This window comes from Pongo abelii, chromosome 6, assembly GCF_028885655.2.
Source record: "Pongo abelii isolate AG06213 chromosome 6, NHGRI_mPonAbe1-v2.0_pri, whole genome shotgun sequence".
In the NCBI taxonomy this organism is placed as follows: domain Eukaryota; kingdom Metazoa; phylum Chordata; class Mammalia; order Primates; family Hominidae; genus Pongo; species Pongo abelii.
The window spans coordinates 62,045,790-62,073,153 of NC_071991.2; the positions used below are offsets into that span (position 1 = coordinate 62,045,790).

The 27,364-nt window shown below is 38.4% G+C and overlaps 1 protein-coding gene and 1 pseudogene across 7 annotated transcripts in view; both read right to left on the bottom strand.

Annotated features, from left to right (window-relative positions):
• The window catches only part of KLHL7 (kelch like family member 7), a 68,984-nt gene that overhangs the window by 21,356 nt on the left and 20,264 nt on the right, over positions 1-27,364 (bottom strand). For all 7 annotated transcript variants that reach the window (XM_002818151.5, XM_024249923.3, XM_063725737.1 and 4 more), the window contains 3 exons: positions 12,606-12,781; positions 9,530-9,704; positions 1,350-1,492 (listed from right to left, as the gene is read on the bottom strand). In XM_002818151.5, the coding sequence (XP_002818197.1) occupies positions 1,350-1,492; positions 9,530-9,704; positions 12,606-12,781 (494 nt within the window). The remainder of the gene's footprint in view (positions 1-1,349; positions 1,493-9,529; positions 9,705-12,605; positions 12,782-27,364) is intronic.
• LOC129060363 (GTP:AMP phosphotransferase AK3, mitochondrial-like) lies at positions 14,515-26,367 on the bottom strand (annotated as a pseudogene).

The window sequence follows — 27,364 nt, forward strand, 5'->3', positions numbered from 1 at the left end:
GCCAGGCTGGTCTCGAACTCCTGACCTCAGGTGATCCACCCACCTTGGACTCCCAAATTGCAGGGATTACAGGCATGAGCCACTGCACCTGGACTGTAAATAAAGTCTTATTGGAACACAGCCATGATCATTTGCTTATGTATTGTTTATGGCTGCTTTCCTGCTACTGCGTCAGAGAATGGATGGCATGCAAAGCTGAAAACACTTACTCTGGCCCTTTATAGAAAAGTCTGTGAAGCCCTGATCTACAGCATGTTGGAATAACCCCTTGAAAATGAAGGACAGCTTACTGACCCCTAGCACCTCCTACATATTAGAGATGGCATATGGTTATTACACTTCCAGGTAAACTGCAAAGCTATCAGTTACAAGTAAAATCTAGAGTAGGAGAAATCTTTCTAAGTGGGACAGGCTACAGTAGTATGGCTCAACTGACTGTGATCCTGGGGCATCAGGATGCTGCATATAGCTTGAGGCATGTCTCAATATAATCAGAGCATGCCCCAAATTCTGGAGCAAGGCCAGTCTCCTTTATGCAGGTATCATTCTTTCAGTAGACAATTCCCAGCTGGTCATGAGGTTCTGACAGATGGCAAATGTCTGACACCAAGGGAAACCAGGTGACCATGTCATTAACCCATCTTGAACAATTTTACCTGACCTGCCTAGCCACAAATACAGCATGCCTTCAACCAATAATGTAGCATGTAAATGCAAGACTGGGCTTACAGAGGTTCCAAAGGCACAAAATACCCAAATAGACTAATGACAGTCCTTACCCAGTAGCCGTTCACTTAATTCACTATCTTTCTCCCTCATCCAGGACTATGCCTTCATGGAGGGGTGTCACTAATATATCAGCTAACAAATTTGAGAGGCCTGGGCTTGGTTCACTTTTGATAGTAATAGCCAATAATGAGCTGCAAAAGCATTGTGGCCCCCACCTCAGGAATTGTTTTGAAGGACAATATGAAGGAAAGTGTTCTGACTTGACAGAATTCCAAGCAGATTTGGCCCAGAAGCAGATTTTCATTGAAAATGGGACATAAGGAAGAAATTGTAATGAATGCAAGGAGCTGCTGACATAAAGGGGTGAGGAAGAACCAGTTTCCCTTTTTCTTTGACAGTGGTTACCATCCAACATTCCAGAACAATTAAGGAAACATTTGGAATCTAAGCCTGATTTCCTTATCTGTAAAATGATCTATGTATCTCATAACGTATGTGAAAGAACACCATAAACTATCATCTCTAAAGGCATGAGTTATTACTACTTCTGGTTGGTGAGTGTCTTATGTGTTCAGTGATTTCAAAGACAACAACGAAAAACAAGAATAAAAATTAGTTACCTTTGGGTTAAAATATCTACAAGACTGTGGTTGAGAGCCTCCAAATAGGGCTATGCGGTAGTCATGTTTCTTTCTTCTAGGTCTTGTGCCATCTACGAGTTCTTCTCGGTCCTCTGGAGACAGTAGATGGTACCTCATTCCACCTGTAGTAAAATACATGGCAACTCTTCAAGAACTTCAGGCACTAACCAGCGCTTTGAAAAGGAAATACCCAGACATAATAGGGCCTTTATTTCAGTAACTTACTTTTATGATATCTCTATAGTATTTGAGGAAAGTGAGGGGGAAGAGGCAGGAGAAATGCATAAGGATCCGAGTACTAACCAATTCATTATTCTCAGCAATCACCATTATTCTAAGACTGCCCCACCCAGTAAGCAACTACTATGTACGAGTGAATTATCTGGCTCCTCAAGCAACAGCTGCCAAAATAATAATTATTGAAATCCAGATCTCCTAACCCAGTGGTTCTTGATCTTTACATTAGAATCACCTAGAAAATCTCTGAAACTATTGATACCTGGGACCTACCACAGACTAATTAAATAAAAATCTCTAGGTAGTGTCTAGGAATTGGTATTTTAAAGGGCTTCTTAAATCTTGCCACTTAAAATGTGGTTCAAAGACCACCTGCTTCAGCATTTGGGAGTTTGTTAGAAATGCTGAATCCCAGGCCCTATCCCAGACCTACTGAATCAGCATCTGCATATTTAACACCCCATGGTAATTAGGAGGTACATAAAACTTTGAGAAGCACTGTCTTAGATGACTCTAAAATGCAATAAGGTCGGAACTACTGTGATCTATCATGATCCTTTTCCTTCAGCAATTCCTTAATTTTGTCAGTGCCACTTAACAATCAAAAACTGTTAAAGTATCATTTCAAATCAGTGTGGGAAAGGAGGATGGTCTATGTTAGACAACAATATAAAGAAAGAAATTATACCCCTACCTCATATTTCACTCTCAATTTCAAATCAATAAAAATCTGAATATACAAACCCATAAATGCACTAAAAGCTTAAAAAAAAGAAAAGAAAAAAAAAAAAAAAACAAACAGGCCCAGAATGGAGAAGCCTAAGAATGACCAAAAACATAGGAGCAGAAAAAAATGTTCAGACTTAACTATATGAAATTTTAAGTTAAAATAGTGCACGGCAAAAAGAAAAGGCAGAATTAAAAGATGACAAACTAGGAAAATATTTATAAATAATAAAAAATACTATTAAAAGATACTTTATTAATTTATAAGAATTACCAGCAACTTAACCAAAAATTGGTGAAGTATCTGAATATAGTTCACAGAAAAAGAACTATAACTCTTAAACATATGAAAAGATGCTTGAGTGCTCTAGTTAGAAAAATACAAATTAAAATCATACTTTTTTCACTTATCAGATTGGCCAAGATCAAACTGCCTGGATCACAGGGCATAATATGGTTGTATCGGGGAAGGCAGCACTCTCTTCCATTGATGGTGGGGATGTGGATGGGTATAACCATGGGAAGGGTGATATAGCCCAATCTACAAAAATTATAAATGTATACACCCTTTAACCCAGGAATTCCCCTTTCTAGGAGTTTATCAACCTAAAGTTCACTGTTAGGGAAGTGGTTAAAAAATTATGCTATGTCTACACAATAGAACATTATATGTGGCTGTTAAGATGAGAAAGATTAGTATGTACGCATGGAATGATCTCCAATAAATAATATGGAATGAAAAAAAGTAAGATGTAGAACAGTACACAGAGTGCACTACTGTTTGTGTTAAAAATGTATATTTTAATGCAAATATACAAATTTTATACATGTAATTTATATATGGATATATAAGTAAATGACTGTATGCACAATCTCAAGACTACCTCTGGAAGGGTATATACAAGATAATAATGTTAATCTCCAGGGTAAGAGAATGAGAGAGTAGGGAAAAGGGGTATCAGAGAGACTTACTTTTCACTATGTATCCTTTTAATACCTTTTGAATTGTACAATATTATCAATCTAAAAATAAAATAAGGCCATTTTATTTTATTTTTTTCTAGAGCCAGGGTCTTGCTCTGTCACTTGGGCTGGAGTGCAGTGGTACCATAACAACTCACTGTAACCTTGAACTCTTAGGCTCAGCAGTCCTCTCACATCAGCCTCCCAAAGCACTGGGATTGCAGGCCTGAACCAGCATGCCTGGCCCAAAAATTCCTGACACATGCAAAACATTTCTATAAATGAGGCTGTATTGGGTCTTTATTAAAAGGATAGAGAAAGAAAACTCATTTGGAGAATAGTTGGTGAATTAATGAACATCTTTATCATATTTATCATTTCTTCCATTTCAGAGTTTGAGTAGAAGCTCTTTTGCATTCAAACAGCTGGATATTTCAGAGGCCAAGGCATGCTGACGCAAGCTCTAGGTCAGGGGTCTGAAAACTTTTTCTGTAAAGGGACAGATAGACTTTGCAGGCCACATATGGTTTCTGTGGAATATTCTTTATTTTATAATCCTTTACAATTGTAAAAAATCACATTAGCTCAAGTCTGCATTTAGCCTGTGGGTAGTTCTTGAAGTGTGCTTCCATAACCAGCAGCATCAGTATCATCTGGAAGTGTGTTGAAAATCCTAATTACTGAACACTAACCCAGACCTTCTGAATCAGAAATGCTAGGGAGGGGTTTGAGAGCCACTGCTCTAGGATGGTTCCACACAGGCTGAAAGTGGACTGTGTAGTCTATGAACACAATATTCCCAGTAAGAGAAAGGTAGGAGGGAAGGAGAGAGACAAGAGGGAACTGTTTCCACCAATAGGCCATGGGGTAAAAGTGGCTGACTGTGGCCAACTGTGCTGACACACTGGAGGAGGGATGCCTTTGGCTCCTTCACTGATGGGCCTTTTTTTTCCTCCCCAAGAATAGGGCTGGGGGACACTTTGGTATCTTTCTTTGAGGAGCTAGTTGTTGCTTAGGCTTATTCCTTTGGGAGTTATTCTTTCCAGATTTAGGTACAATCATTTGTAAATTTTCAGTAAGAAGTTGGCCTGGCCCTTTGTGGTGGCTTTGACTGTGCACTTCATTTGTATTTTGTAATTCATTTTCTTTTAGATGTAAATTTTTTAGCTTAGTTTTATTCTATTTTTCAACCATCTTTTCTGTTTTTCTTCTACTCTGGAAAGGCAACAAAGTCAGGTGGTAGGAAGACAACTGATGATCTGAAAAAGGGAGGCTGGAAGCCTTTCCCCACTTTAGCTCTGCCCAGGCCCCAAAGCTTGGAAGCTTCTCAGCTGCTTGTGCTTAGTCAAGGAGTAATAGAACAATCCACTATTATTTATTTTAAAAAAGGAAAAGAAAAAATGTAATAAGCCTAGTAAGTTAAACTAAACAACAAAGCATCCTGCTCAAGTGTCTAATCCTCACACTTGGTTGAATTTCTGAAATAATGCCACTATCCTGTTCCTTAATCAGTTCAGAATCCATGTAAGAACTAAACACTAGATTCTGAGACTGGCTAGTTGTTTTCAACAGCCCAGACCATGTATGAAGAAATAGAAATTCTAAGGCCAGAAAAATAACACACAGTTTGGGAATTGGGCATAACAAAAAACCTGATGCTAGCATGTACAAAATCTAAGAGACAAAAGTCCTAATGTAAAGGCATCTTCTTGGTCCTGATTTTCTTTCCTCTCTGCATTTAAAGAGACAAGTGGCCATGTATGTTCTATCTTCTAAACACTCTCTTACACCATGGTTTTCCAAGACACTAGACTTTGGTTCAAGTAGCTTTGGGGTTGCTGTTTTTTTTTTTTTTTTTAAATTTTCTTGTACCCCTTAAATATAGGTATTTGTAAGGATGTGTCCTTGACACACACCTCTTCTCCTTTTCCTTTGACAACCTCGACTAGGTTCAAACACACTTAGTCTTTTTCAGTTTTGTTTTCATTTAATTAAAAAAATATGCCTTTGGCACTTATGAAAATTTTCATTATTAGATATTCATGTAAAATATTTTTAGTAACTATAGAACATTGCATTGTATGGATATATTTTTTTCCAATCTAGGGACAACATTGGGTCTACTTACCTAAAACCCCATCATACTAGTAAGCAGTAGCTATGTGATAAGTCTAATGAAAATACTGGAAACCTAGAAATTGTTTTTATTGGCTGTATGAGGCAGAGAAGATAAAGTCTTGGATCTGCTCAAGATAAGGAGTTGGAACTGAGATAAAGCTGATCACTAGGATTGGTGGTTATACTTTTAGTGAAAGGGTAGGCTAAGAAAAATACCTGCCCAATGGCAGAAGCAGCAGCAATAATTTGTCTGTTTCAACTTCAGCTTCAGGTAGAGGTAAAGTCTCCCTCTTTTGAGAATTTATATCGAGAGTCCTACCCTCATGCAGGTTCGAGGTTTGAATTTACCCTACCTGCAAGTCTAGGAAACCATAAGCCAAAGAAAATTCAAAGTAGTCCCGGATTGTTGTGCCCTATAGAACTCGGCAAAAGCAAACACCGTTCTCCTATTGAGGAGAAGAGAGAAGACCTGCCAGAGAACAAAGAAGACGCAACCTAAGCCTCCCAATATTCCTGGTGATTAAGGTCAATCAAATATAAGCATACCATTCAAAATTACAAAACATATAAGGAATTAAGCCACCAGAAATAAGTCAATAGAACCAACAAATAGCAGCACTGTTCCTCAGGGACTTCAGATACTGACATTACCAAACATAAAACATAAAATAACATTTGAAGAGTTCAAGGTAAAGCAAGAACTGAAAACACAAGCAAGCATAAAAGACCATAAAAAATGACCAGGGTAGGCCAGCCTTGGTGGCTCACACCTGTAATCCTAGCACTTTGGGAGGCAGAGGTGGGTGGATCTCTTGAGGCCAGGAGTTTGAGGCTAGCCTGACCAACATGGCGAAAGCCTGTCTCTGCTAAAAATACAAAAATTATCTGGGTGTGGCGGTGCACGCCCATAATCCCAGCTACTTGGGAGGCTGAGGCACGAAAATCACTTGAACCCAGGAGGTGGAGGTTGCAGTAAGCCGAGATAGTGCCACTGCACTCCAGCCTGGAAGCCAGCGAGACTCTGTCTAAAAAAAAAAAAAGAAAAAAAAAGGCCAGGCTAATAAATAATACATAGAAGGAAAAAGATACAATTTACAATGACAACAAAAATATCTGAAATAAATTAAGAATGCAGAACTCATAAGAAAATTACAAATTCTCCAGAGACACATGGCAATTTAAATGAAGTACAACAATAATTAAAAGGTATCAGAATGAAGTAGAAGAGAAACTGACTGTGTGTATGTGTACCTACACTATACTTGATCTTAGCCAAAAGACTGAGAAGTGATGTGTGTACATATAGATACATGGAAATTTAGTTTAATGTGTTTCAAATCAGTGGGAAAAAATGAATTATTCAATAATGGTATTGAGCCATCTTACCAGATATATTAGGAAAAATATTATTTATTTCACACCCAATAGATTTCAGTAAGATATAGGCTTAAAATTAAAAAAAAAAAAAAAAAGAAGAAGAAGAACTCTATAAGTGATAAATGCACAAGCGGAAAATTTAATTAATTTTTAAAAATCACCTTGGAACAGGGAAGACCTTTCCAACCGCATCACAAAGGAAAAGACTAGTTCAGACTTAATATAAAAACAACATGAGATCAGACTTGGCCATTTTAAGATCTTTTTTCTCCTCTTCTCTTGAAAGCTATTCCAAACAACAAAGAAACAAGAAACAAACACAAACTCTATCTTTGATAATACTAAGAGACTTGCAACCCCAAAACACAATTAATAAAGACAGCTAGCAGATGGAGTATCTGTTAAACCTAAATGGTTGTGCCAGGAGACACCAATGAAAAGCAAGCTAAATTACCCTGCAGAGCCCTGAAAAGGCTCATAATTGGAGATACTAAGTACCTAGAAGTGCAGGTAGGGATGAAAACAAGATAACTCTAAAATACTGAACTAACGACAACTGAACTTCCAGTTCTCCTTCCCCTGTTGCACAGTAAGGTACCCACTGTACCTGTACCACTGTAGGAGACAGGATTCGTCTTTGGAAATACTGAATGAGAAATGTTCCAGACTCAGGGAACAGCACAGAAAAGGATGGGAGTCTGAAAACATGGATTAAGGCCAGGCACTGTGGTTCACGCCTATAATCCCAGCATCTTGGGAGGCCTCGACAGGAGGGTTGCTTGAGCCCAGAAGTTTGAGACCAGCCTGAACAAGATAGCGAGACATCATCTTGACAAAAAAACACAAAAATTAGCTGGGCATAGTGACGTGCATCTGTAGTCCCAGCTACTTGGGAGGCTGAGGTGAAAGGATCACTTGTGCCGGAGAGGTCAAGGCTGCAGTGAGTTGTGATTTTACCACTGTACTCCAGCCTGGGAGACTCTGTCTCAAAAAAATAAAGTAAAATAAAACAAATAAAAATATAGATTACGTGAAAGTCTGCATAGGAAAATATTACCTCATCAAGTTCCTAAATGCCTACACCCAGCTTATAGTTCCCTGAGACAATATCTACAAATATTGACATCTGGCGGTCCCCAATTTAAAAAATGACCAGCTACTCTGATTATGCCACAGTTTAGCCCAAGAACTGAGATGGCCACTTATACATACAGCCTTATCTATCAGTTTTGTAATAACTCACCCTCATATGATATAAAACCACATATTTAAGAAAAGCTTCCAATAAAAAAAGGAAAAGAAAACTCAAAATAATACAGAAAATACAGACAACATAAGAAAACTTCAAAAGCACTACAAAGACTACTTTAGAGTGTTAAGATATTGCAGCCATGAAATAATAAATTAGAGAATAAAAACTCCAGAAATTAAAAATTATAGCTGAAATAAAAGGTTGAAAAAAATCAAGTTCTCTCTCAGAAAAAGGCCAAGAGACAAAGATGGATAATTAAAAAAAAAAAAAAAAAGAAAGAAAAGGATCAGATTGGCACTAGACTTCTCAAAATAACACTGGAAGCTAGAAGATAAATTCTAACTGAAAATGATTTTCAGCATAATTCTATCTTCAGTTTAACTATCTTTCTTTCTTTTTTTTTTCAAATAGACAAGGTCTTACTCTGTTGCCCAGGCTGGAGTAGTACAGTGGCAGGATCAGAGCTCACTGTAACCTCAAACTCCTGGGCTCAAGCAATCCTCCTGCCTCAGCCACTGGAGTAGTTGGGACCACAGGCACAGGCCTCCACGCCCGGCTAGTTTTTTTTTTTTTTTTTGTAGAGTTGGAATCTTGCTATGTTGCCCAGGTGAATCTCAAACTCCTGACCTCAAGCAATCTTCCTGTGTTGACCTACCAAAATGCTGTTTTTAGAGTTGTGGGCTACTGTGCCCAGCCTCCTTCAATATTTTATGATAAAATAAACATATGAGATTTGTCAAGCCTCCAAATATTTACTGATAATATACTCTATCAGGAACCTTTTAGAGGATATGTTGCATCAAACAAAAAGAATTAACATAGAGGACAGCCAGGATCCAAGAAGACAACCGATCTAACAGGAGAGGAGTGAAATGGCTTCCCAGGATTGTGCAGAAGGAAACCCTAGGACCAGAACTGTGCCTCAGGCCTAGAGAGCAAACAGTTCATATTGGAATGGTTAGAAAGAAGGTTCTACAAGGCATGTTTCCAAGAAAGAAAAGCAACAGATTGTTTAATTGTACAGACAATTTTATTAGGTGGCATTTTACAAAGGTGTTGAGGGGTTGGGACTTAGCCAGCAAGCAAGAAAATGGAAGCAAATGAAAACGATGTGGCAATATTTATCTCTGGGCCAAAAAAGACAAAATACTGTTTAAGAAAGAAAATGTGATCACAGTACACTACTTGGCTGAGTAAAATAAAAAAGGAAACACTAGAAACAAAAGTGCATGAAAGTTATTGTACACAAGAGTAGAAAAAGCATAAGTAATTTGTACCTTCTATCATATATACCCCTATAAAATAAGGGTTGAGGCCAAGTCCCTTCCAGCTGTACAGTTCAGAAACCCAAGGGATTAACTATCTAGAAGAGCAAAATCTTGAATGTTTCTCCCTGGCTACTGAGTCTAATCCATTCTAAAGGGTTTTAAGCCCATGTGAAACTGGCTACATGATCAGGTTATAAATGGATATTAAGGCAACTTACTTATCACCATCTTAAGGCATTCAGGATTGTCTTGAATAAGTGGTTCAGCTTGTACCGTTTTACTTAAGAAATTCTTTGATATAAGAGGAAACCTGACTTTAGCAAGGATATCAACCATAAATGGCTGGCGATTAGGTTCATCGTATTTCAACCACCTGACTGCAGCATCATAAACCTAAGGGGGAAAAACAGCACAGTAAAGTTCTTAGAAGACAGCAACATTTCCAATTACCTATGTTTACTCTCACATTGAAGGGAGGGAACTTCATAAGGAGATAACCACTTATTCCTAGTATTTTTCATCTCTGGACACTTGCTGGTTCTTCAGAACAGCTTACATACTGCTCTAGTGAGTCTTGTAGGTAATATGTTTTTTAGAACTAACTACTATTATGTAATGTAATGACAGGGAGGATGTTGAATTTATGATTAAAAAAAAGATAGCTTCCTTTTCAGACAAAGACATGATATACGTTGCACTGAAAAAAAACTATCAGTCAACAAAAGTTTCAACATATACTCATTTAGTTTAGTACCAGGAAAACAGGTTAATTTCTCAAGAGGCCGTCCATTCCAGGAGATATGAAGGTCATCCATGATTTTATTTCAATATTATATTTCTGCATTATGAATGGATAGACTTATCTGCTTTTTAGAAACTTTAAGGTATAAAGAATTCTATACTTAAAAATAAATTACAGGATATTTAAAAGAATTGTCTTCCAAAATAATACTGTTGCTTCATTTAACTGCACTGAACAAGTCCAAGTTTCTCAACATAATTTAACTTACAAATCATTAAACACCCCCCCAAAAATCAATTGCTTCATATACACACACATCTCCCATACCCATTAAATTAATTTTGGGGTGATATTTGTAATAAATTTTCGGGTGATATTAATAAGGCCCAACTTCTGATCTCTTTCTGAGTTAATTTTTTTTATGGGAATTGGTCTTTTTTTAAACAAATTTTTTCATTTTAGAATAGTTTTAGATTTATAGAAAAGTTGCAGAGATAGCACAAAGAGTTCCCATATACCCTGCCCCAGTTGTTAAGGTGTTGCATTAGTGTGGTATATTTGTCACAACTAATGAACCAATATTGACACATTAACTAAATTTCATATTTTTTTGGATTTCTTTAGTTTTTATCTAGTGTTATTTTTCTGTTCCACAATACTATAAAGAACAACACATTACATGTAGTCATTAAACCTTAGAATCTTCTAGACTGTGACAGTTTTTCAGCCGTTCCTTGTTTTTGACAACCTTGACAGTTTTGAGTTCTGGTCAGGTATTTTGTTGAGAATGTCCTTCAATACGGGTTTATCTGATGTGTTACTTATTAGACTGAGGTTTTTTTAGGAGGACGATCATAGAGCTGAATGGCATTTTCATTACATCAAGTGTGCATACTATCAACATGACATCACTGATGATGCTAATGCTGACCATCTGCAGGTAGTGTTTATCACGTTTCTCCAGTGTAACGTTACTTGTTATTCCTTTTCCATACTGCATATAAGTCAACCAATTTTGATCATGGAAGTAAATTTTTTCTGTTTATCTAGTGAGGTCCTCCAGGTCCAACCTGTCAATTTGCAAATTGATACTCTGGGCCACGAAGAAGTCTGGGCAAAAGAACATTGCTAAATGCAAATTTTTGTTTTTAGAACAAAAGCAACTTAAAACATATGATCTTATAGTACCTATATTACTTTTCTATTGCTGCTGTAACAAAGTACCACAAACTTAGTGGCTTAAAATACAGAGAAGGATGTGGGGCTGAAAACAGAGATTAAGTGAGTCTGCATATTAAAGTGTTCCCACAGCCAGGCATGGTGGCTCACACCTGTAATCCTAGCACTTTGGGAGGCTGAGGTGGGCAGGTAACCTGTCTGAGACCAGCCTGGCCAACATGGTGAAACTCCATCTCAATTAGCAGGGTTTGGTGGCACATGCCTATAATCCCAGCTACTTGAGAGGCTGAGGCATGAGAATCACTTGAACCCGGGAGGTAGAGGTTGCAGTGAGCTGAGATCGCGCCACTGCACTCCAGCCTGGGCAACAGAGTGAGACTCCATCTCAAAAAAATAAATAAGGCCGGGCACGGTGGCTCACGCCTGTAATCCCAGCACTTTGGGAGGCTGAGGCGGGTGGATCACGAGGTCAGGAGATCGAGACCATCCTTGGCTAACACGGTGAAACCCCATCTCTACTAAAAAATACAAAAAATTAGCCAGGCACGGTGGCGAGCACCAGTAGTCCCAGCTACTGGGGAGGCTGAGGCAGGAGAATGGCGTGAACTCGGGAGAAGGAGCTTGTAGTGAGCAGAGATCACGCCATTGCACTCCAGCCTGGGCGACAGAGCGAGACTCCATCTCAATAAATGAATGAATGAATGAATGAATGAATGAAATAAAGTGTTCCAGCTCCCAAATGACTGCACCCAGCTTACACTTCTGACAGTTTATCTGACAGTTCTATAGGTCAGAGTCCAAAATGGGTCACAGTGGACTAAAACCAGCGTGTCTGCCTGGAGACTCTATAGGAGAAACTATTTCCTTGCCTTTTCCAGCATCTAGCAGCTACCTGCATTCCTTGGCTTATGGTCCTCTTCCACCTTCAAAGACAGCAATGACCAGTCAAGTCTTTCTCACATTGCACTACTTGACGCTGCCTTCTTTTGCTTCCCTCTTCCAAATTTAAGGATCTTTATGTTTACACTGGACCCATTTGGATAATCTCATCTCAAAATCCTTAACTTAGTCACATATGCAAAGTCCTATCTGCCACATAGGTATATTCCAGATGCTGGGGATTGGGAAGTGGACATCTTTGGGGAAGGCATTGTTCTGCCTCCCATGGTACCCAATGGTTTTATCTCTATGAAGTGGCCTATTTCTCAAAGAGCCAGCCTGGCAAGCACCTAAGATTGCAATACTCTGTTTAATGTAAAGAACATATTCTTTCCTAATATGACTCTTTCCCTTGTCATGCGTCCAAACATGAGTTTTAAGAAACCAATAAAGACATTTTTATTAAGAAAAATGTGAGAAGGCAATTTAGTCACCTGATCCTCTGCTCTCACAGTCAGAGTGTCCTGGTTGAGAAGATGTGTTACTCGCTTGACATCAAGTTGAAGAAATTCATCAGTTTTGTAAACTTCAGTAAAATGCTGATGAATAAAGTCATCTGCAGTTGCTTTCAATTCAGGACAATCTAGACACTCCGCTAGCACACTTATACCTAAACATAGAAAGAAAATAAAAGAATAGAAAATCATTTTTAGAAAAACCAAGTATACATTCAAGATGAAGCATGACTTCAGAAAAATTAGTTGAGTAAATTTCATAAATCTGGATCCTTTCAGTTTCATTGATTTGTCTATTCTTGTGCCAATACTATATTGTCTTATAAAAGACTGTTTTGTTTTGTTTTTGGTTGTTTTTTGAGACGGAGTCTCGCTCCATCGCCCAGGCTGGAGTGCAGTGGCGTGATCTTGGATCATTGCAAGCTCCTCCTCCCAGGTTCACGCCATTCTCCTGCCTCAGCCTCCCGACTAGTTGGGACTACAGGCGCTTACCACTACAGGCGCTGGCTAATTTCTTTTGTATTTTTCAGTAGAGATGGGGTTTCACTGTGTTAGCCAGGATGGTCTCGATCTCCTGACCTCGTGATCCGCCCACCCCGGCCTCCCAAAGTGCTGGGATTACAGGCGTGAGCCGCCTGCCTCAGCCTCCCAAAGTGCTGGGATTACAGGCGTGAGCCACCTGCCTCGGCCTCCCAAAGTGCTGGGATTACAGGCGTGAGCCACCGCGCCCAGCTGGTTTTTATATTCTGTAGGAGAAGCCCCCTTCAATGTGTTTTCAAACTTTTCTTGGCTATTGTTAAACATTTTCTGTCGCAGACAAATTTTAAAATAAGCTTATCACATTCTACTTTACAAAATCTCCATGTGATATTAATCAGAATTGCACTGAATTTTTGGATTACTTTGGGACAACTTCTGCAGCATGGAGGAGCTCCACTTAAAAATATGACATACATCAAATTTATTCAGGTATAAACTTTTATGTCAGGAGTTTGCAAAGTACTGTTTATGGGCAAAATCTAGCCCATAGCCTGTTTTGTAGGGTCAGCAATTAATTTTACATTTTTTTGAAAAGTTAAGGAAAAAAAAAAAAAGAGGAGGAGAAAAGGGAGAAGTGAAGATGGAAAGGAAAGGAGGAGGGATAAGGACCACATGTGGTCCATAAAGCCTACAATATTTACTTTTCTGGTCCTTTACAATATTTACTTTTCTGCTCCCTCTTCTATATAAAACTACAAATTATTTTTGTATGTGATCATGCGGCAAGCATCCTTAATCATGTTGACTTTTTTTTCAATTCATTATCTGTTTTTCCATGTTTCAATTTCACATTGTCTTCATTTAATGAATTTTGATGCTTTCATATTTGTGCCATAAAGGTTCTCAAAGCTGATGCTTGCTAACCAACTTAGATTAGCTGGCATTTTCCACCTCTTTTGTAATATGTACTAACTAATGCCATGACATGTTTGATGCTCATGGTGAAAAGTTGCCTGTATCTGTACACTTCTAATAGTTTCACCCAGTAGTATTCCTATTTTAAGGATTATTATTTTTGCTTATTTAAACATCAGAAATGGCTATTGAAATCACAAAAGATGCCTTCAGCATCTGCTGCTATGAGTTTATGTACCCAGTTTTCTCCTACAGCTTGTTAGCATAGTAAATTATGTTACTAGATTTCTTGACATTGAAATGATTGAACCATTGTGTCATTTTTGAAGTAAATCCTAGCTGATCGCAAAGTATGATTATTTTTAAAATACTTCATTTTTTCAAAGCAGTTTTAGGTTTATAGCAAAACTGAAGAAACATTATAGAGTTCCCATGTCCCCGTTGTCACCACACAGGCATAACCTTTCCGACTATCACCATTCCACACGAGGGGTATTCTTGATGGTTTTTTTTTTTAGCATTAATAAATCTTTTTCAATGAAACTAAAATATTATATGTGTTTGTACACATACATATATATACAAGCACACACTTTCTTCATCCAATGTTGGTATTATGGTAACCCTACCCCAGGAGAATGAGCTGGCAAGTTTTCTCCCCTTTCTAGAGATTTAGAACAATTTAAATAACATAAGAATTAATCTATTCTTTGAAAGGTTGATAGAATTAACCCACAAAGCCTTCAAGCCTGGAGCACTAATTAGAAATACATCTTCCTGGTGGCTCATGCCTGTAATCCTAGCACTTTGGGAGGCCTAGGCGGGTGGCTCTCTTGAGGTCAGGAGTTCGAGACCAGCCTGGCCAACACGGTAAAACTCCATCTCTACTAAAAATACAAAAATCAGCTGAGTGTGGTGGCACACATCTATAATCCCGGCTACTCAGGAGGCTGAGGCAGGAGGATCACTTGAACCCGGGAGGCAGAGGCTGCAGTGAGCTGAGACTGGGCCACTGCACTCCAGCTGGGGCAACAAAGTGAGACTGTCTCAAAAAGAAAAAAGAAATACATCTTTACTTTTTTGATTGTTTCTGAGGTTACTGGCTTTGGGTTTTATACCTTTTTTCTTTTTTTTTTTTTGAGATGGAGTCTTGCTCTATCGCCCAGGCTGGAGTGCAGTGGCCCGATCTCGGCTCACTGCAAACCCCACCTCCTGGGTTTCAAGCAATTCCCTACCTCAGCATCCTGAGTAGCTGGGAGTACAGGCGCATGCCACCATGCTCAGCTAATTTTTGTATTTTTAGTAGAGACGGGGTTTCACCATCTTGGACAGGCTGGTCTTGAACTCCTGACCTCGTGATCCACCCGCCTTGGCCTCCCAAAGTGCTGGGATTACAGGTGTGAACCACCGTGCCTTTTTTTTTTTTTTTCTTTTTTTTTTTGAGACGGAGTCTCAGTCTGTTGCCCAGGCTTGAGTACAGTGGCACGAACTCGGCTCACTGCAACTTCCGCCTCCCAGGTTCAAGCTGTCCTCCTGCCTCAGCCTCCTGAGTAGCTGGGATTACAGGCGCCAACCAGCATGCCAGGCTAATTTTTGTATTTTTGGTAGAGACGGGGTTTCACCATGTTGGCCAGGCTGGTCTCGAACTCCCAACCTCAAGTGGTCTGCCCGCTCGGCCTCCCAAAGTGCTGGGATTACAGGCATAAGCCACCATGCCTGGCCAGGTTTTATGCTTTTTAAGACAATTTTGGGCTGGGCACGGTGGCTTATGCCTGTAATCCCAGCATTTTAGGAGTCACCATGCCCAGCCCAAAATTCTCTTAAAAAGCATAAAACCTAGCCAGGCGTGGTGGCTCATGCCTGTAACCCCAGCATTTTAGGAGGATGAGGCGGGCAGCTCACTTGAGATCGGGATTTCGAGACCAGCCTGGCCAACATGGTGAAACCCCGTCTTTACCAAAAATACAAAAATTAGCCGGGCATGCTGGTGGGCGCCTGTAATCCCAGCTACTCAGGAGGCTGAGGCAGGAGGACCACTTGAACCTGGGAGGTGGAGGTTGCGGTGAGCCGAGATCACACCACTGCACTCCAGCCTGGGAGACAGAGTGAGACTCTGTCAAAAAACAAAAAAAAAAAGACAATTTTGGTCACTGCCTTTTGCTTTCATATCTATAATTCTAATTCTTGATGCTGTTCTTTGATATTTTCTTCTTGATAAGACTTGTTAAGTCTGAGGCTATTTTGTACCAATCTTTGAAATACTTAGCTTTAGTTTTTCTAAGTCTATAGTCTATTAGTTTTATTTCTCTACTTTATTAATTTATATTTTTTCTTTTTTTGAGATGGAGTCTCACTCACTCTGTCACTTAGGCTGGAGTGCAATGGCGCAATCTCAGCTCACTGCAACCTCCGTCTCTGGAGTTCAAGTGATTTCCCCGCCCCAGCCTCCTGCGTAGCTGGGATTACAGGCACACACCACCATGCCTGGCTAATTTTCGTATTTTTAGTAGAGATGCGATTTCCCCATGTTGGCCAGACTGGTCTCGAACTCCTGACCTCAGGTGATCCGCCCACCTCGGCCTCCCAAAGTGCTGGGATTACAGGCATGAGACACTGCGCCTGGCCTAATTTATATATTAAATCATATTTTTTTCTACTTTTATTAGGTGTTTACAAATTATTTTTCTCTCTCTGAGTAGGATACATAAGAAAGAATAAAAATAAATACATTTATTTGGAAAAAAAATTAAGACTACAGATTTTCTTCTAAGAAATACTTTGGTTATATTCCAAATATTTCAGTTTATTGTGTGCTTATTGCCATGTTTCTATATAGCCTGTAAGTTTACCTTTAATATCTCTAAAAAATAATTTTCTAAATAATTCTTTGGTTAAATTTTCAAGTGTTCAGAATGGGGTGGGAGAGAAGAGCTGTCCTTCCATAGTTAATTTTTAGTTTTACTGCACTGTAATCAGGGGACGTGGCCTGTGTCTCCTCTTTGTTAGGTGCTCCAGCTTTTCTGTGGCTGGTAATCAGTACTTGTAAATACTTCAGGGGTATCTGAAAACAATCTGTGTTCTCTGATGACTAGGTAAAACATTCTGTGTTATCTAGCTAAACAAGTTTGTGTTATTCAAATCCTTCTTTTTAAAATCTGACTTGAGATTTCTGGGCAATGCTATGAGTTACTCACTAGCCATTCCATAAATTCTCTTTCTGTGTAAACCAGCAACATTTGGTTTATTTTGCTTGCAAGTAAGAAACCTACCCAGTGCATCCTTATCTTGAGCTCTTTACCTCTCTCACTTAGCTAGCTTCAGTACTTCTAATACTTTTCTCAGAAGGGATACATGTGATTGTTTTCTTGCAATATCCAAATGAATTATGCCTTGAAATGCAATTTTCTCTCCCTCTCATTTGCAACCTTGTGATATTATGTTCTAATTTTGTGTTGCAGATAAAAAATTAATGGCATTCTGATTCTCTTTCTTTTCTAAGTAACTTGTTGTAGACACTAGCTGGGATAGTTCATCTCTGCCCTATGGTCTCTAGCCTTCTTCTCATGGCAGCAGAAGAGTTCCCGGCAACAATGGAGGGCAAATCCCAAAGCACAAGCATTTTTCTATCCTCTGCTAACTTCACATTTGCTAATGTTCCACAGGCTATAGCAAGTCACATGGCCACAGATTACAAGGGAGATGGGAGGAGCTACCAAGTCACATTGCAAAAGGGTGGACATAAATGGATGGAAAGAATTTATGGTTATTTTTTGTAATATACTATACTGCTTCTCTTTGAAAGCCTGTAAATTGTTTTATATTGATATTCTTTCTTTTTTACTGTTTTAAGACCAACTTATTTTTACACATTCATTCATTCAGAAGCCAGTGAGACATCAGGGCAGCAGAAAGGAAGGTGGGACAGAGTAGGCCCCTTGAAGGACCAAAGACAAATAGCCACAGTTATGAAATTTTGTTTTATTCTAATAAAGACTAATGTATGCCTGATAGCCTAGTGATAATACATGTTTAGCAGGTCACAACATTTTTAGAAAGCACGTATCATTCAAATAAGGGCATGATATAGCTAGAGACTTCAACACCCCACTTTCAGCACTGGAGAGATCTTCCAGACAGAAAATCAACAAACATCAGACTTAATCTGCACTATAGACCAAATGGATCTAACAGATATTTATAGAATATTTCATCCAAGAGCTACAGAATACACATCCTTTTCCTCAGCACGTGGATCATTCTCAAGGACAGACCATATGCTAGGTCACAAAACAAGTCTTAAAACATTAAAGAAAACATTAATAGTATCAAGCATCTCCCCTGACCACAATGGAATAAAACTAGATATTAATAACAAGAGGAATTTTGTAAACTATACGAACACATGGAAATTACACAATATGCTCCTGAATGACCAGGGGGATCATTGAAGACATTAAAAAGGAAACTGAAAAATTTCTTGAAACAAGTAACAAATGACGATAATATCCCTAAACCTATGGGACACAGCAAAAGCAGTACTAAGAGGGAATTTATAGCTGTAAGTGTCTACATCAAGAGAGGAAAAATCTTAAATTAAGAATCTAATGATGTATCTAAAAGAACTAGAAAAGCAAGAGCAAACCAAATCCAAAATTAGTAGGAGAAATAATAAAGATCAGAGAAAAAATAAAACTGAAATGAAAAAAATACAAAAGATCAATGAAACAAAAAGTTAGTTTTTTGAAAAGTTAAAACAAAATGGACAAACATTTAGTTAGACTTAGAAAATGAGAGAGAAGATCCAAATAAATAAAATCAGAAATGAAAAAGGAGACACTACAACTGATACTGCAGAAATTCAAAGGATCATTAATGGTTACTATGAGCAACTATTAATATATGCCTATAAATTGGAAAATTTAGAAGAAATGAACAAATTTCTAGATATATACAACCTACCAAGATTGAATCAGGAAGTAATACAAAATGTGAACATATCAATAACAAGTAATGACATTGAAGCTATAATAAAAAGTCGCCCAGTAAAAAAAGCCTGGGACCTGATGGCTTCACTGATGAATTCTACCAAATATTTAAAGAGGAACTAATACCAATCCTACTCAAACTATTCCAAAAAAACAGAAGAGGGGGGAATACTTCCAAACTCATTTGATGAGGCCAGCATTACCCTAATACCAAAACCAGACGAAGACACATAAAAAAAAAGAAAACTACAGGCACCAATATCTCTGATGAACATTGATGTAAAAATCCTCAACAAAATATTAGCAAACCAAATTCAACAACACATTGAAAATATAATTCATCCTGACCAAGTGGGATTTATCCCTGGAATGCAAATGATGGTTCAACATATACGAATCAATCAATGTGACACAGCATATCAACAAAATGAAGGATAAAAACCGTATGAAAATTTCAGTCAATGCTGAAAAAGCATTTGAAAAAATTCAACATCCTTTCATAATAAAAACCCTAAAAAAAACCTGAGGATAGAAGGAACATACCTCAACATAATAAAAGCCACATACAACAGACCCATAGATAGTATCATATTGAATGGGGAAAAACTGAAGGCCTGTCCTCTAAGATCTGGAACACAACCAGGATGCTCACTTTCACCACTGTTACTCAATACAGTACTGGAAGTCCTAGCTAGAGCAATCAGACAAGAGAATGATATGAGTGGCAGCCAAACCGGAAAGGAAGAAATAAAATTATCCCTGTTTGCAGACAATATGATCTTATATTTGGAGAAACTAAAAGACTCCACAAGAAAACTATTAGAATGGATAAATTCCGTAAAGTTGCAGGATACAAAATCAACATACAAAAATTAGTAGCATTACTATACACCAGCAGTGAATAATGTGAAAAAGAAATAAGAGGGCTGGGCGTGGTGGCTCATGCCTGTAATCCCAGCACTTTGGGAGGCTGAGGCGGGTGGATCGCCTGAGGTCAGGAGTTTGAGAACAGGCTGGCCAACATGGCAAAAACCAGTTTTTACTACAAATACAAAAAAATTAGTCAGGTGTGGTGGCATGCACCTGTAGTCCCAGCTACTCGGGAGGCTGAGGTGGGAGAATCGCTTGAACCCAAGAGGTGGAGACTGCAGTAAGCCAAGGTCACACCACTGCATTTCCAGCTTGGGTGACAGAGCGAGACTTTGTCTCAAAAAAATAAAATAAAATAAAATAAAATAAATAAAATAAGTAGCCCCATTTACAATAGCCACACATACAATTAAATAACTAGGAATTAACCAGAGAAGTGAAAGATCTCTATAATGAAAACTATAAAACACTGATAAAAGAAATTGAAGAAGATACCAAAAAGTGGGAAAATATTCCATGTTTATGGATTGAAAGAATCAATATTGCTAAAATGTCCATACTTCCCATAGCAATCTACAGATTCAATGTAATCCCTATCAAAATACCAATGACATTCTTCACATAAGTAGAAAAAACAATCCTAAAATTTATATGGAACCACAAAAGACCCAGAATAGCCAAAGCTACCCTAAGCAAAAAGAATGAAACTGGAGAAATCACATTACCCAACTTCAAATTATACTACAGAGCTATAGTAATCGAAACAGCATGTACTGACATAAAAAGACACATAGACCAATGGAACAGAATAGAGGACCCAGAAACAAATCAACACACCTACAGTGAACTCATTTTCAACAAAGGTGCCAAGAATACACACTGAGGAAAAGACAGTCTCTTCAATAAGTAGTGCTGGGAAAATTGGATATCCATATGCAGAAGAATGAAATTAGACCCCTATCTCTCATCATATGCAAAAATCAAATCAAAATGAATTAAAGACTTAAATCTAAGACCTCAAACTATGAAATAACAAGAAAACACTGGGGGGAAATCCCCAGGACATTGGTCCGGGGAAAGATTTCTTGAGCAATACCCCACAAGCACAGGCAACTAAAACAAAGATGGACAAATGGAGTCACATCAAGTTAAAAAGCTTCTGCACAGTAAAGGATACAATCAACAAAGTGAAGAGACAACCTATAAAATGGGAGAAAATATCTGCAAACTATTCATCTGACAAAGGATTAATAACCAGAATATATAAGGAGCTCTATAGGAAAAAAATCTAATAAAGCCAATGAAAAAATGGGCAAAAGATTTGGATAGATATTTCTCAAAGACACACAAATGGCAAACAGACTTATGAAAAGGTATTCAACATCCTTGAGCATCAGAGAAATGCAAATCAAAACTATAATGAGATATCATCTCACCCCAGTTAAAATGGCTTATATCCAAAAGATAGTTAATGACAAATGCTGGCAAGGATGTGGAGAAAAGGGAACCCTCATACACTGTTGGTGGAAATGTAAATTAGTACAACCACTATGGAGAATAGCTTGGAGGTTTCTCAAAAAGCTAAAAATAGAGCTAACATGTGATCCAGCAATCCCACTTCTGGGTATATACCCAAAAGAAAGGAAATCAGTATATCAAAGAGATATCCGCATCCTTATGTTTGCTGCAGCACTGTCTACAACAGTTAAGATTTGGAAGCAATGTAAGTGTCCATCAGCAGATGAATGGGTAAAGAAACTGTGGTTTATATACACAATGGAGTACTACTCAGCCATAAAAAAGAATGAGATCTAGTCATCTGCAACAGCATGGATGGAACCGGAGATAATTATGTTAAGTGAAATAAGCCAGGCATAGAAAGACAAACATCACATATTCTCATTTATTTGTGGGATCTAAAAATCAAAACGGTTGAACTCATGGACATAGAGAGTAGAAAGATGGTTACCAGAGGCCTGGAATGGTAGTTGGAAGATTGAGGGGAGGATTAATGGGTACCAAAAAAAAAAAAAAGAATAAATAAGACTTATTATTTCATAGCACAACAGAGTGACTATAGTCAATACTTAATTGTACACTTTAAAATAACTTAGAGTGTAATTGGATTGTTTGTTATTCAAAGGATAAATCCTTGAGGGGATGGATACCCCATTCTCCATGATGTGCTTATTTCACATTGCATGCCTGTATCAAAACATTTTATATACCCCATAAATATACCAACTATGTACCCACAAAAATAAAAATGCAAACACAAAAATAAATAGGCATTAAGGAAAGTTTTATAAAGAATGAAATATCTACTATAATCCTCTTTAAAGCTTTGATTCATTTTCAAAGATCAACAATAATTTTTTTTCAATCAAAAGAAAAGGAAAATAAGTTTTTTTCCATCGAAATACACAAGAACCATTTGTTGGCATTTTTATTTCAAGTTCCTGGGAAAAAAGGGCCAAATTTTCAAAGGCAGTTAATAACAGCTGTACAAGGGCTTGTTTCATTTGATTTAGCATCAAGTAAAAGTAAATATGCCATGGAAGACAGTAGAGTTTTATCTCCACCTCTCATATTGGCCCACTTTTCCTACCAAGTCACAGTATGTAAGTATGCATCCTTGTTGTCCCACTAAGGAATCTAAAATGATTCGGATTTTTAAATGGTTGCTCAGATGACACTCACCAGCAGAATTCTTTACCCTTAAGATAGGGTGGCAGCAAATACTACCAGGTATCAATGTCATCAGGAATAAATAACTCTTTCAGGAAAGTCACTTTCCTGATCGCTGTTAACCATTATGTAAATTTTTTTTGTTGCTATACCTGTTTACTAATTGTGTTTGTTATGCAAAGGGAATACTCCCCAAACATGCCTGATCTATTATTTCTATTTCATAACAACAAAGTATGTTCACTTTATATAGTGCCATAGGTTTACTCTTAATCTTTTTTCTTTCTTTCTTTTTCTTGGTACCAGATCATATGTTTGGATCAAAAAGAGAAACTGGCAAGTAGATCTTAAAACATACATTTCTAAACCTGAGTAACAAATGAAAAAATAAGTCTTTAAATTACATTTTCCATTGAAAAGTCATTCAACTGTGGTGTGAGAATTTATCCAAGAACTTACAATGTCAATTTCTGACATAAATCATATCCCTCAGCACATATGTATTTTCAAAAGAAAACAAGTCATCTTAAAGTAATATATTCCCATATGCTAATTGATAATTGTATAGCAAATTGAAAATTCTGAGTAAACTTAAGGTATGTTTAACAACAAAATAAATATAGCATATATGGCTAGCTTATAAATTTGTTAGTGTAAAGGCAGCAGTGAATTTGCATCTTGCAACAGATCTGTAAATCCAGTTGCTGTTTTTCTGGAATTTTATAGATATGATGTCTCACAAAACCATGTTCCACGGGGCTAGAAATATCTCTGTGCAAAAACTTATGAGATATTTTCCCCAAATGACATGTAACTTTTAAAAACTTTTCCAGAAAAACATGAAAATTTTATCAACCACTTATTCTTACTGAAGAAAAAAGACCACTAACTGCTCTTTTAATTTTGCTCTAACAGATGTTTTAAAAGTTTAGACACCAATGATGTTTTTGAATTGCACACTGCTAGAAGATAACTGGATAAAACACATTAGATGATTTCAAAAGATGAATCAGTACCTGATTCATTTGGCACATCATTAGTATCCAGAATAAAATCTGCAGAAATAATATAATTTTCAAAGAATTTATGCATGCATACATTCTTATACATGCATACATTCTTATTTATACATGCTCCATTCTTAGGAAAAGGAGCCTCTAAATCCAAGGACAAGGAGGTTCTGCTCATCTTACTAGTTATAATCATTTCTCCTCATGGAGTAACTGGGGCTTTCTGATTTTGTGGAACCTTAGTTTGTAGGAAAGCATAAACATGACATTAAATCTTGTTGGTTTCTGCTCTGGAGAGTGTTTCCAACATCCCTTTTTTTTTCTGGTAAAGTTCTGGGACTGGCTCCATAAGTCTTCACTCTCTTGATAACTGTGTCTCTGGTCTACCATTCTCAGGCCGAATGAGAGCTTCCCAGTCAGATCAGCAATGCCCACAGTTTGGGGAGGGTTGAATTCAATGTAGTTGACTCGGCCACTGGCTAGATGAACAGCAAGCAGTGAAGTGTTGTTTAAATGACCTCCAAGGGCACATACAAGTTAATCATTGTGTCTATCTGATAAGCTCATCTAGGGCTTCTGCCTATGGCAGTGTCCTTGGAAAACCAGCTATATTAGGTGAGATTTTTCAGTTTATGAAGGGCCAGCCGAGTCGTAACATCATTTGGGATGAGTTTCCCTTGGTCAAGAAAAGCCTTGGCTAACATACCAATTTATGTGCCCTGTAGCATGTTGTCCTGGAGCAGTCCCTGCTGGAGAGGTGCCTCAGCTTGAAGTGCTTGGTGATGTACAACAACACAGTGCCCTTGCCTAAGCCCAGGGCTGGGGCCCCCATGATCACTGCATGCAGTAGCTGTGGAGATGCCCCCGCAACCATGGAGAGAGGCCCAGGCCGTGCCAACTGTAGGGCTTTGGTCTGACCTATGCACTCACCTAATCCACAGCCAAGGTCCCAGACGGCAGAAAGCACTTTTATTTTTTTTTGTTCAAGTTAACCAGTGCTTTCCTTTTCCTCTATAAAATGTGCTGGCTTGGAAACAATTCAAACATTCACCCATCAGTAAATGGATATACATTTTGGTATATCCATGCAATGGAATATTATTCAGCCATAAAAAGAAATGAAGTACTGATAAATGCTAAAACATGGATGAACCCTAAAAACACTGTGCTCAAAGAGGCCAGACACAAAGGGTCACCTTTGGTATGATTCAATTTATATGAAACACTCAGAATAGGCAAATTTATAAGGGCAGAAAGCACATTCATGGTTGCCAGGGCTGCCGGAGGAAGAATGGGGAGTGACTGCTAATGGGTGTAGGAGTTTCTTTTGGGACCTGCTAGCTGTAGGGTCACTTTTTTTTTTTATTGTGGTAAAATACACATAAAACTTACCGTGACATTTACTACATTCACAATGTTGTACCACAGTCACCACTATCTAGTTCCAGAATATTTTTATCACCCCAAATGTAAGCTCTCTTTTGATCTTTGAAGGTGAAAAATATCACTAGAATATATCTGAGGGAGGAATATCTTAGTTCATTGATCAGGTTTAATACTCAGTATAACTTAGTCCGAAAGTTTTTTTTTTTTTTTTTTTTTTTAATCCAAAGAAGTCGTAGTCTTATTTGATTATTGCTTTCTCCATCTGTTCCTTCTGGAACTCCTACCTTACACTGCAGTTTCTGTATCTTCCTTCCCTTTCTTTTATCTTCTCACTAGTGGCTTCCTTTGCATTTTTGTTTTGTATCATGAGGCAACTACCCGTTTGATCTTCTTCGGTTTGATTTTTAAGAGTATCTATTCTATTTTTCAATTCAATTGAATGTCAAAAAACTGCAAAACCATATTTTTACATATCGTATTTTTAAGTTCGCTTTTTTTTTCTTGAGACAGAGTCTCACTCTGTAGTCCAGGCTAGAGTGCAGTGGCGCAATCTCGGCTCGCTCACTGCAACCTCCGCCTCCCGGTTCAAGCGATTTTCCCGCCTCAGCCTCCGGAGTAGCTTGGACTGCAGGGGTGCACAACCATGCCCAGTTAATTTGTTCCCTTCTATTTCTTACATTAAATTTGCCTTACAAGAGCCATTCATTTTGGCTGTTTAGCTTGGTTTTCTTTTCCTCAAACTACTGGATTTCTTTTCTTTTTTTTTTTTTTTTTCGAGACAGGGTCTCACTGTCTCATGCAGCTGGAGTGCAACCTCCGCCTCCCGGTTCAAACAATTTTCCCGCCTCAGCCTCCGGAGTAGCTGGGACTACAGGTGTGTGCCACCACGCCTGCGCTCCGCTAATTTCTGTATTTTTTTGGTAGAGATGGGGTTTCATCATGTTGGCCAGGCTGGTACTGGGTTTAATTTTTTACATGATCTTTGCCCGATTCCATCAGCTGCCACCAGTTCCTTCAGCATTTGTGGAAGCCCCATTGTTGGACTCTTTCTGGGCAGCAGAGAATTGACAGGTGGTGAAAACTAAGATAGGAATTCTCCAATCAGCTGACATTGAGAGCCATGCTCAGGGCTAAACAGAAAGCAAGCAGAAGCCGTTTCCCTAGTTATTGGGCTATGGCACTTGGCTCACCTGGCTGGGCCACTGTCTTTGCCACAAGCTTAGCCAGGAATCAGGCTACTTTCTAGGTTGCTGGGCTGTCCTTCCTCCCAGCTTTGTGAACAATAAGGATAGAAGGTATCCAGAGGCAAAACTGCTAAATGGTCTCCTCAGAAGCCCAAAGCCTAAGATGTGCTTAGCACAGACTCACTCCAAGTTCCACACTATGCTTTGCACCACCACATCTACTACCTACCTATATTTCAGCCATTCTTCTTTGTAGTTGAATCACCCCAGGAGGAAATTTAGAGTGCTAGGGAGTTACAGAAACATACATAAGCCATCATCTTCCAAACAATTAAGGTAATTCCCCTTTTATAGTACATTGTCTGAAGATAATTATTTATATAATGGAAGTAAGCTTAAATCTTAGGAATATAAATCTTATTGATGAGTGAAGCCCCAACTACGGCCCAAAGAGATGGAAGGACTCATGCCAGAGAGTCTGGGCTGTATAGGTAGGATTATAGATTGGCCTTTTATTTCCTAACATAGGGATCTTTTCAATATGTAGACCAATGGCTACCTTTTAAAAATTCCATCAGTATATTCACCTGCATAGCTATTTCTCTTCCTGCTCCATCTAGTCCAATTCCTTTTCTGGATATTAGGCTAAGTCTCATTTTTATTCCCTTCACCTGACTTTTACTCTCTCCTGAAATTTATTCTGCTTCTTTCCACCTGCCTTCCAAGATCTCTCTCTGTGTGCTCACAGTGAAGGAGTACTAAAGTATCCGGAAGGAGGAAAGCCTACAAAAAGTAGGGACAGAGGAGGCTTGCCAAAATTCTGAAGCATCCCCAGGAGCCCTTTGCATCAGTCTTTGCGTTCTTGTCATTAGCACCCCTCTTTTCTCCTGGGTCATATATCTTAGCACTGACTGGATTCTTTGACCCCTCTTTATACTTTCCTTCATTCTACTTTTCTTTCCTCCCTGCTTTCCTAGCACTCCTATCCCAGGGCTCTTCCCTTTCTTTAAAGCCTCTGAATCACAACAAGGGTAGGAAAATGGAATTAGAGTAGTCTCCCTTATCCATGGTTTTGCTTTCTGTGGTTCAAAAACATTAAATGGAAAATTCCAGAAATAAACAATTCATATGTTTGAAATTGTGTGCTGTTCTGAGTTGTGTGATGAAATCTCACATCATCCTGCTCCATCCTGCCTGGGACAGAAATCATCCCTTTGACC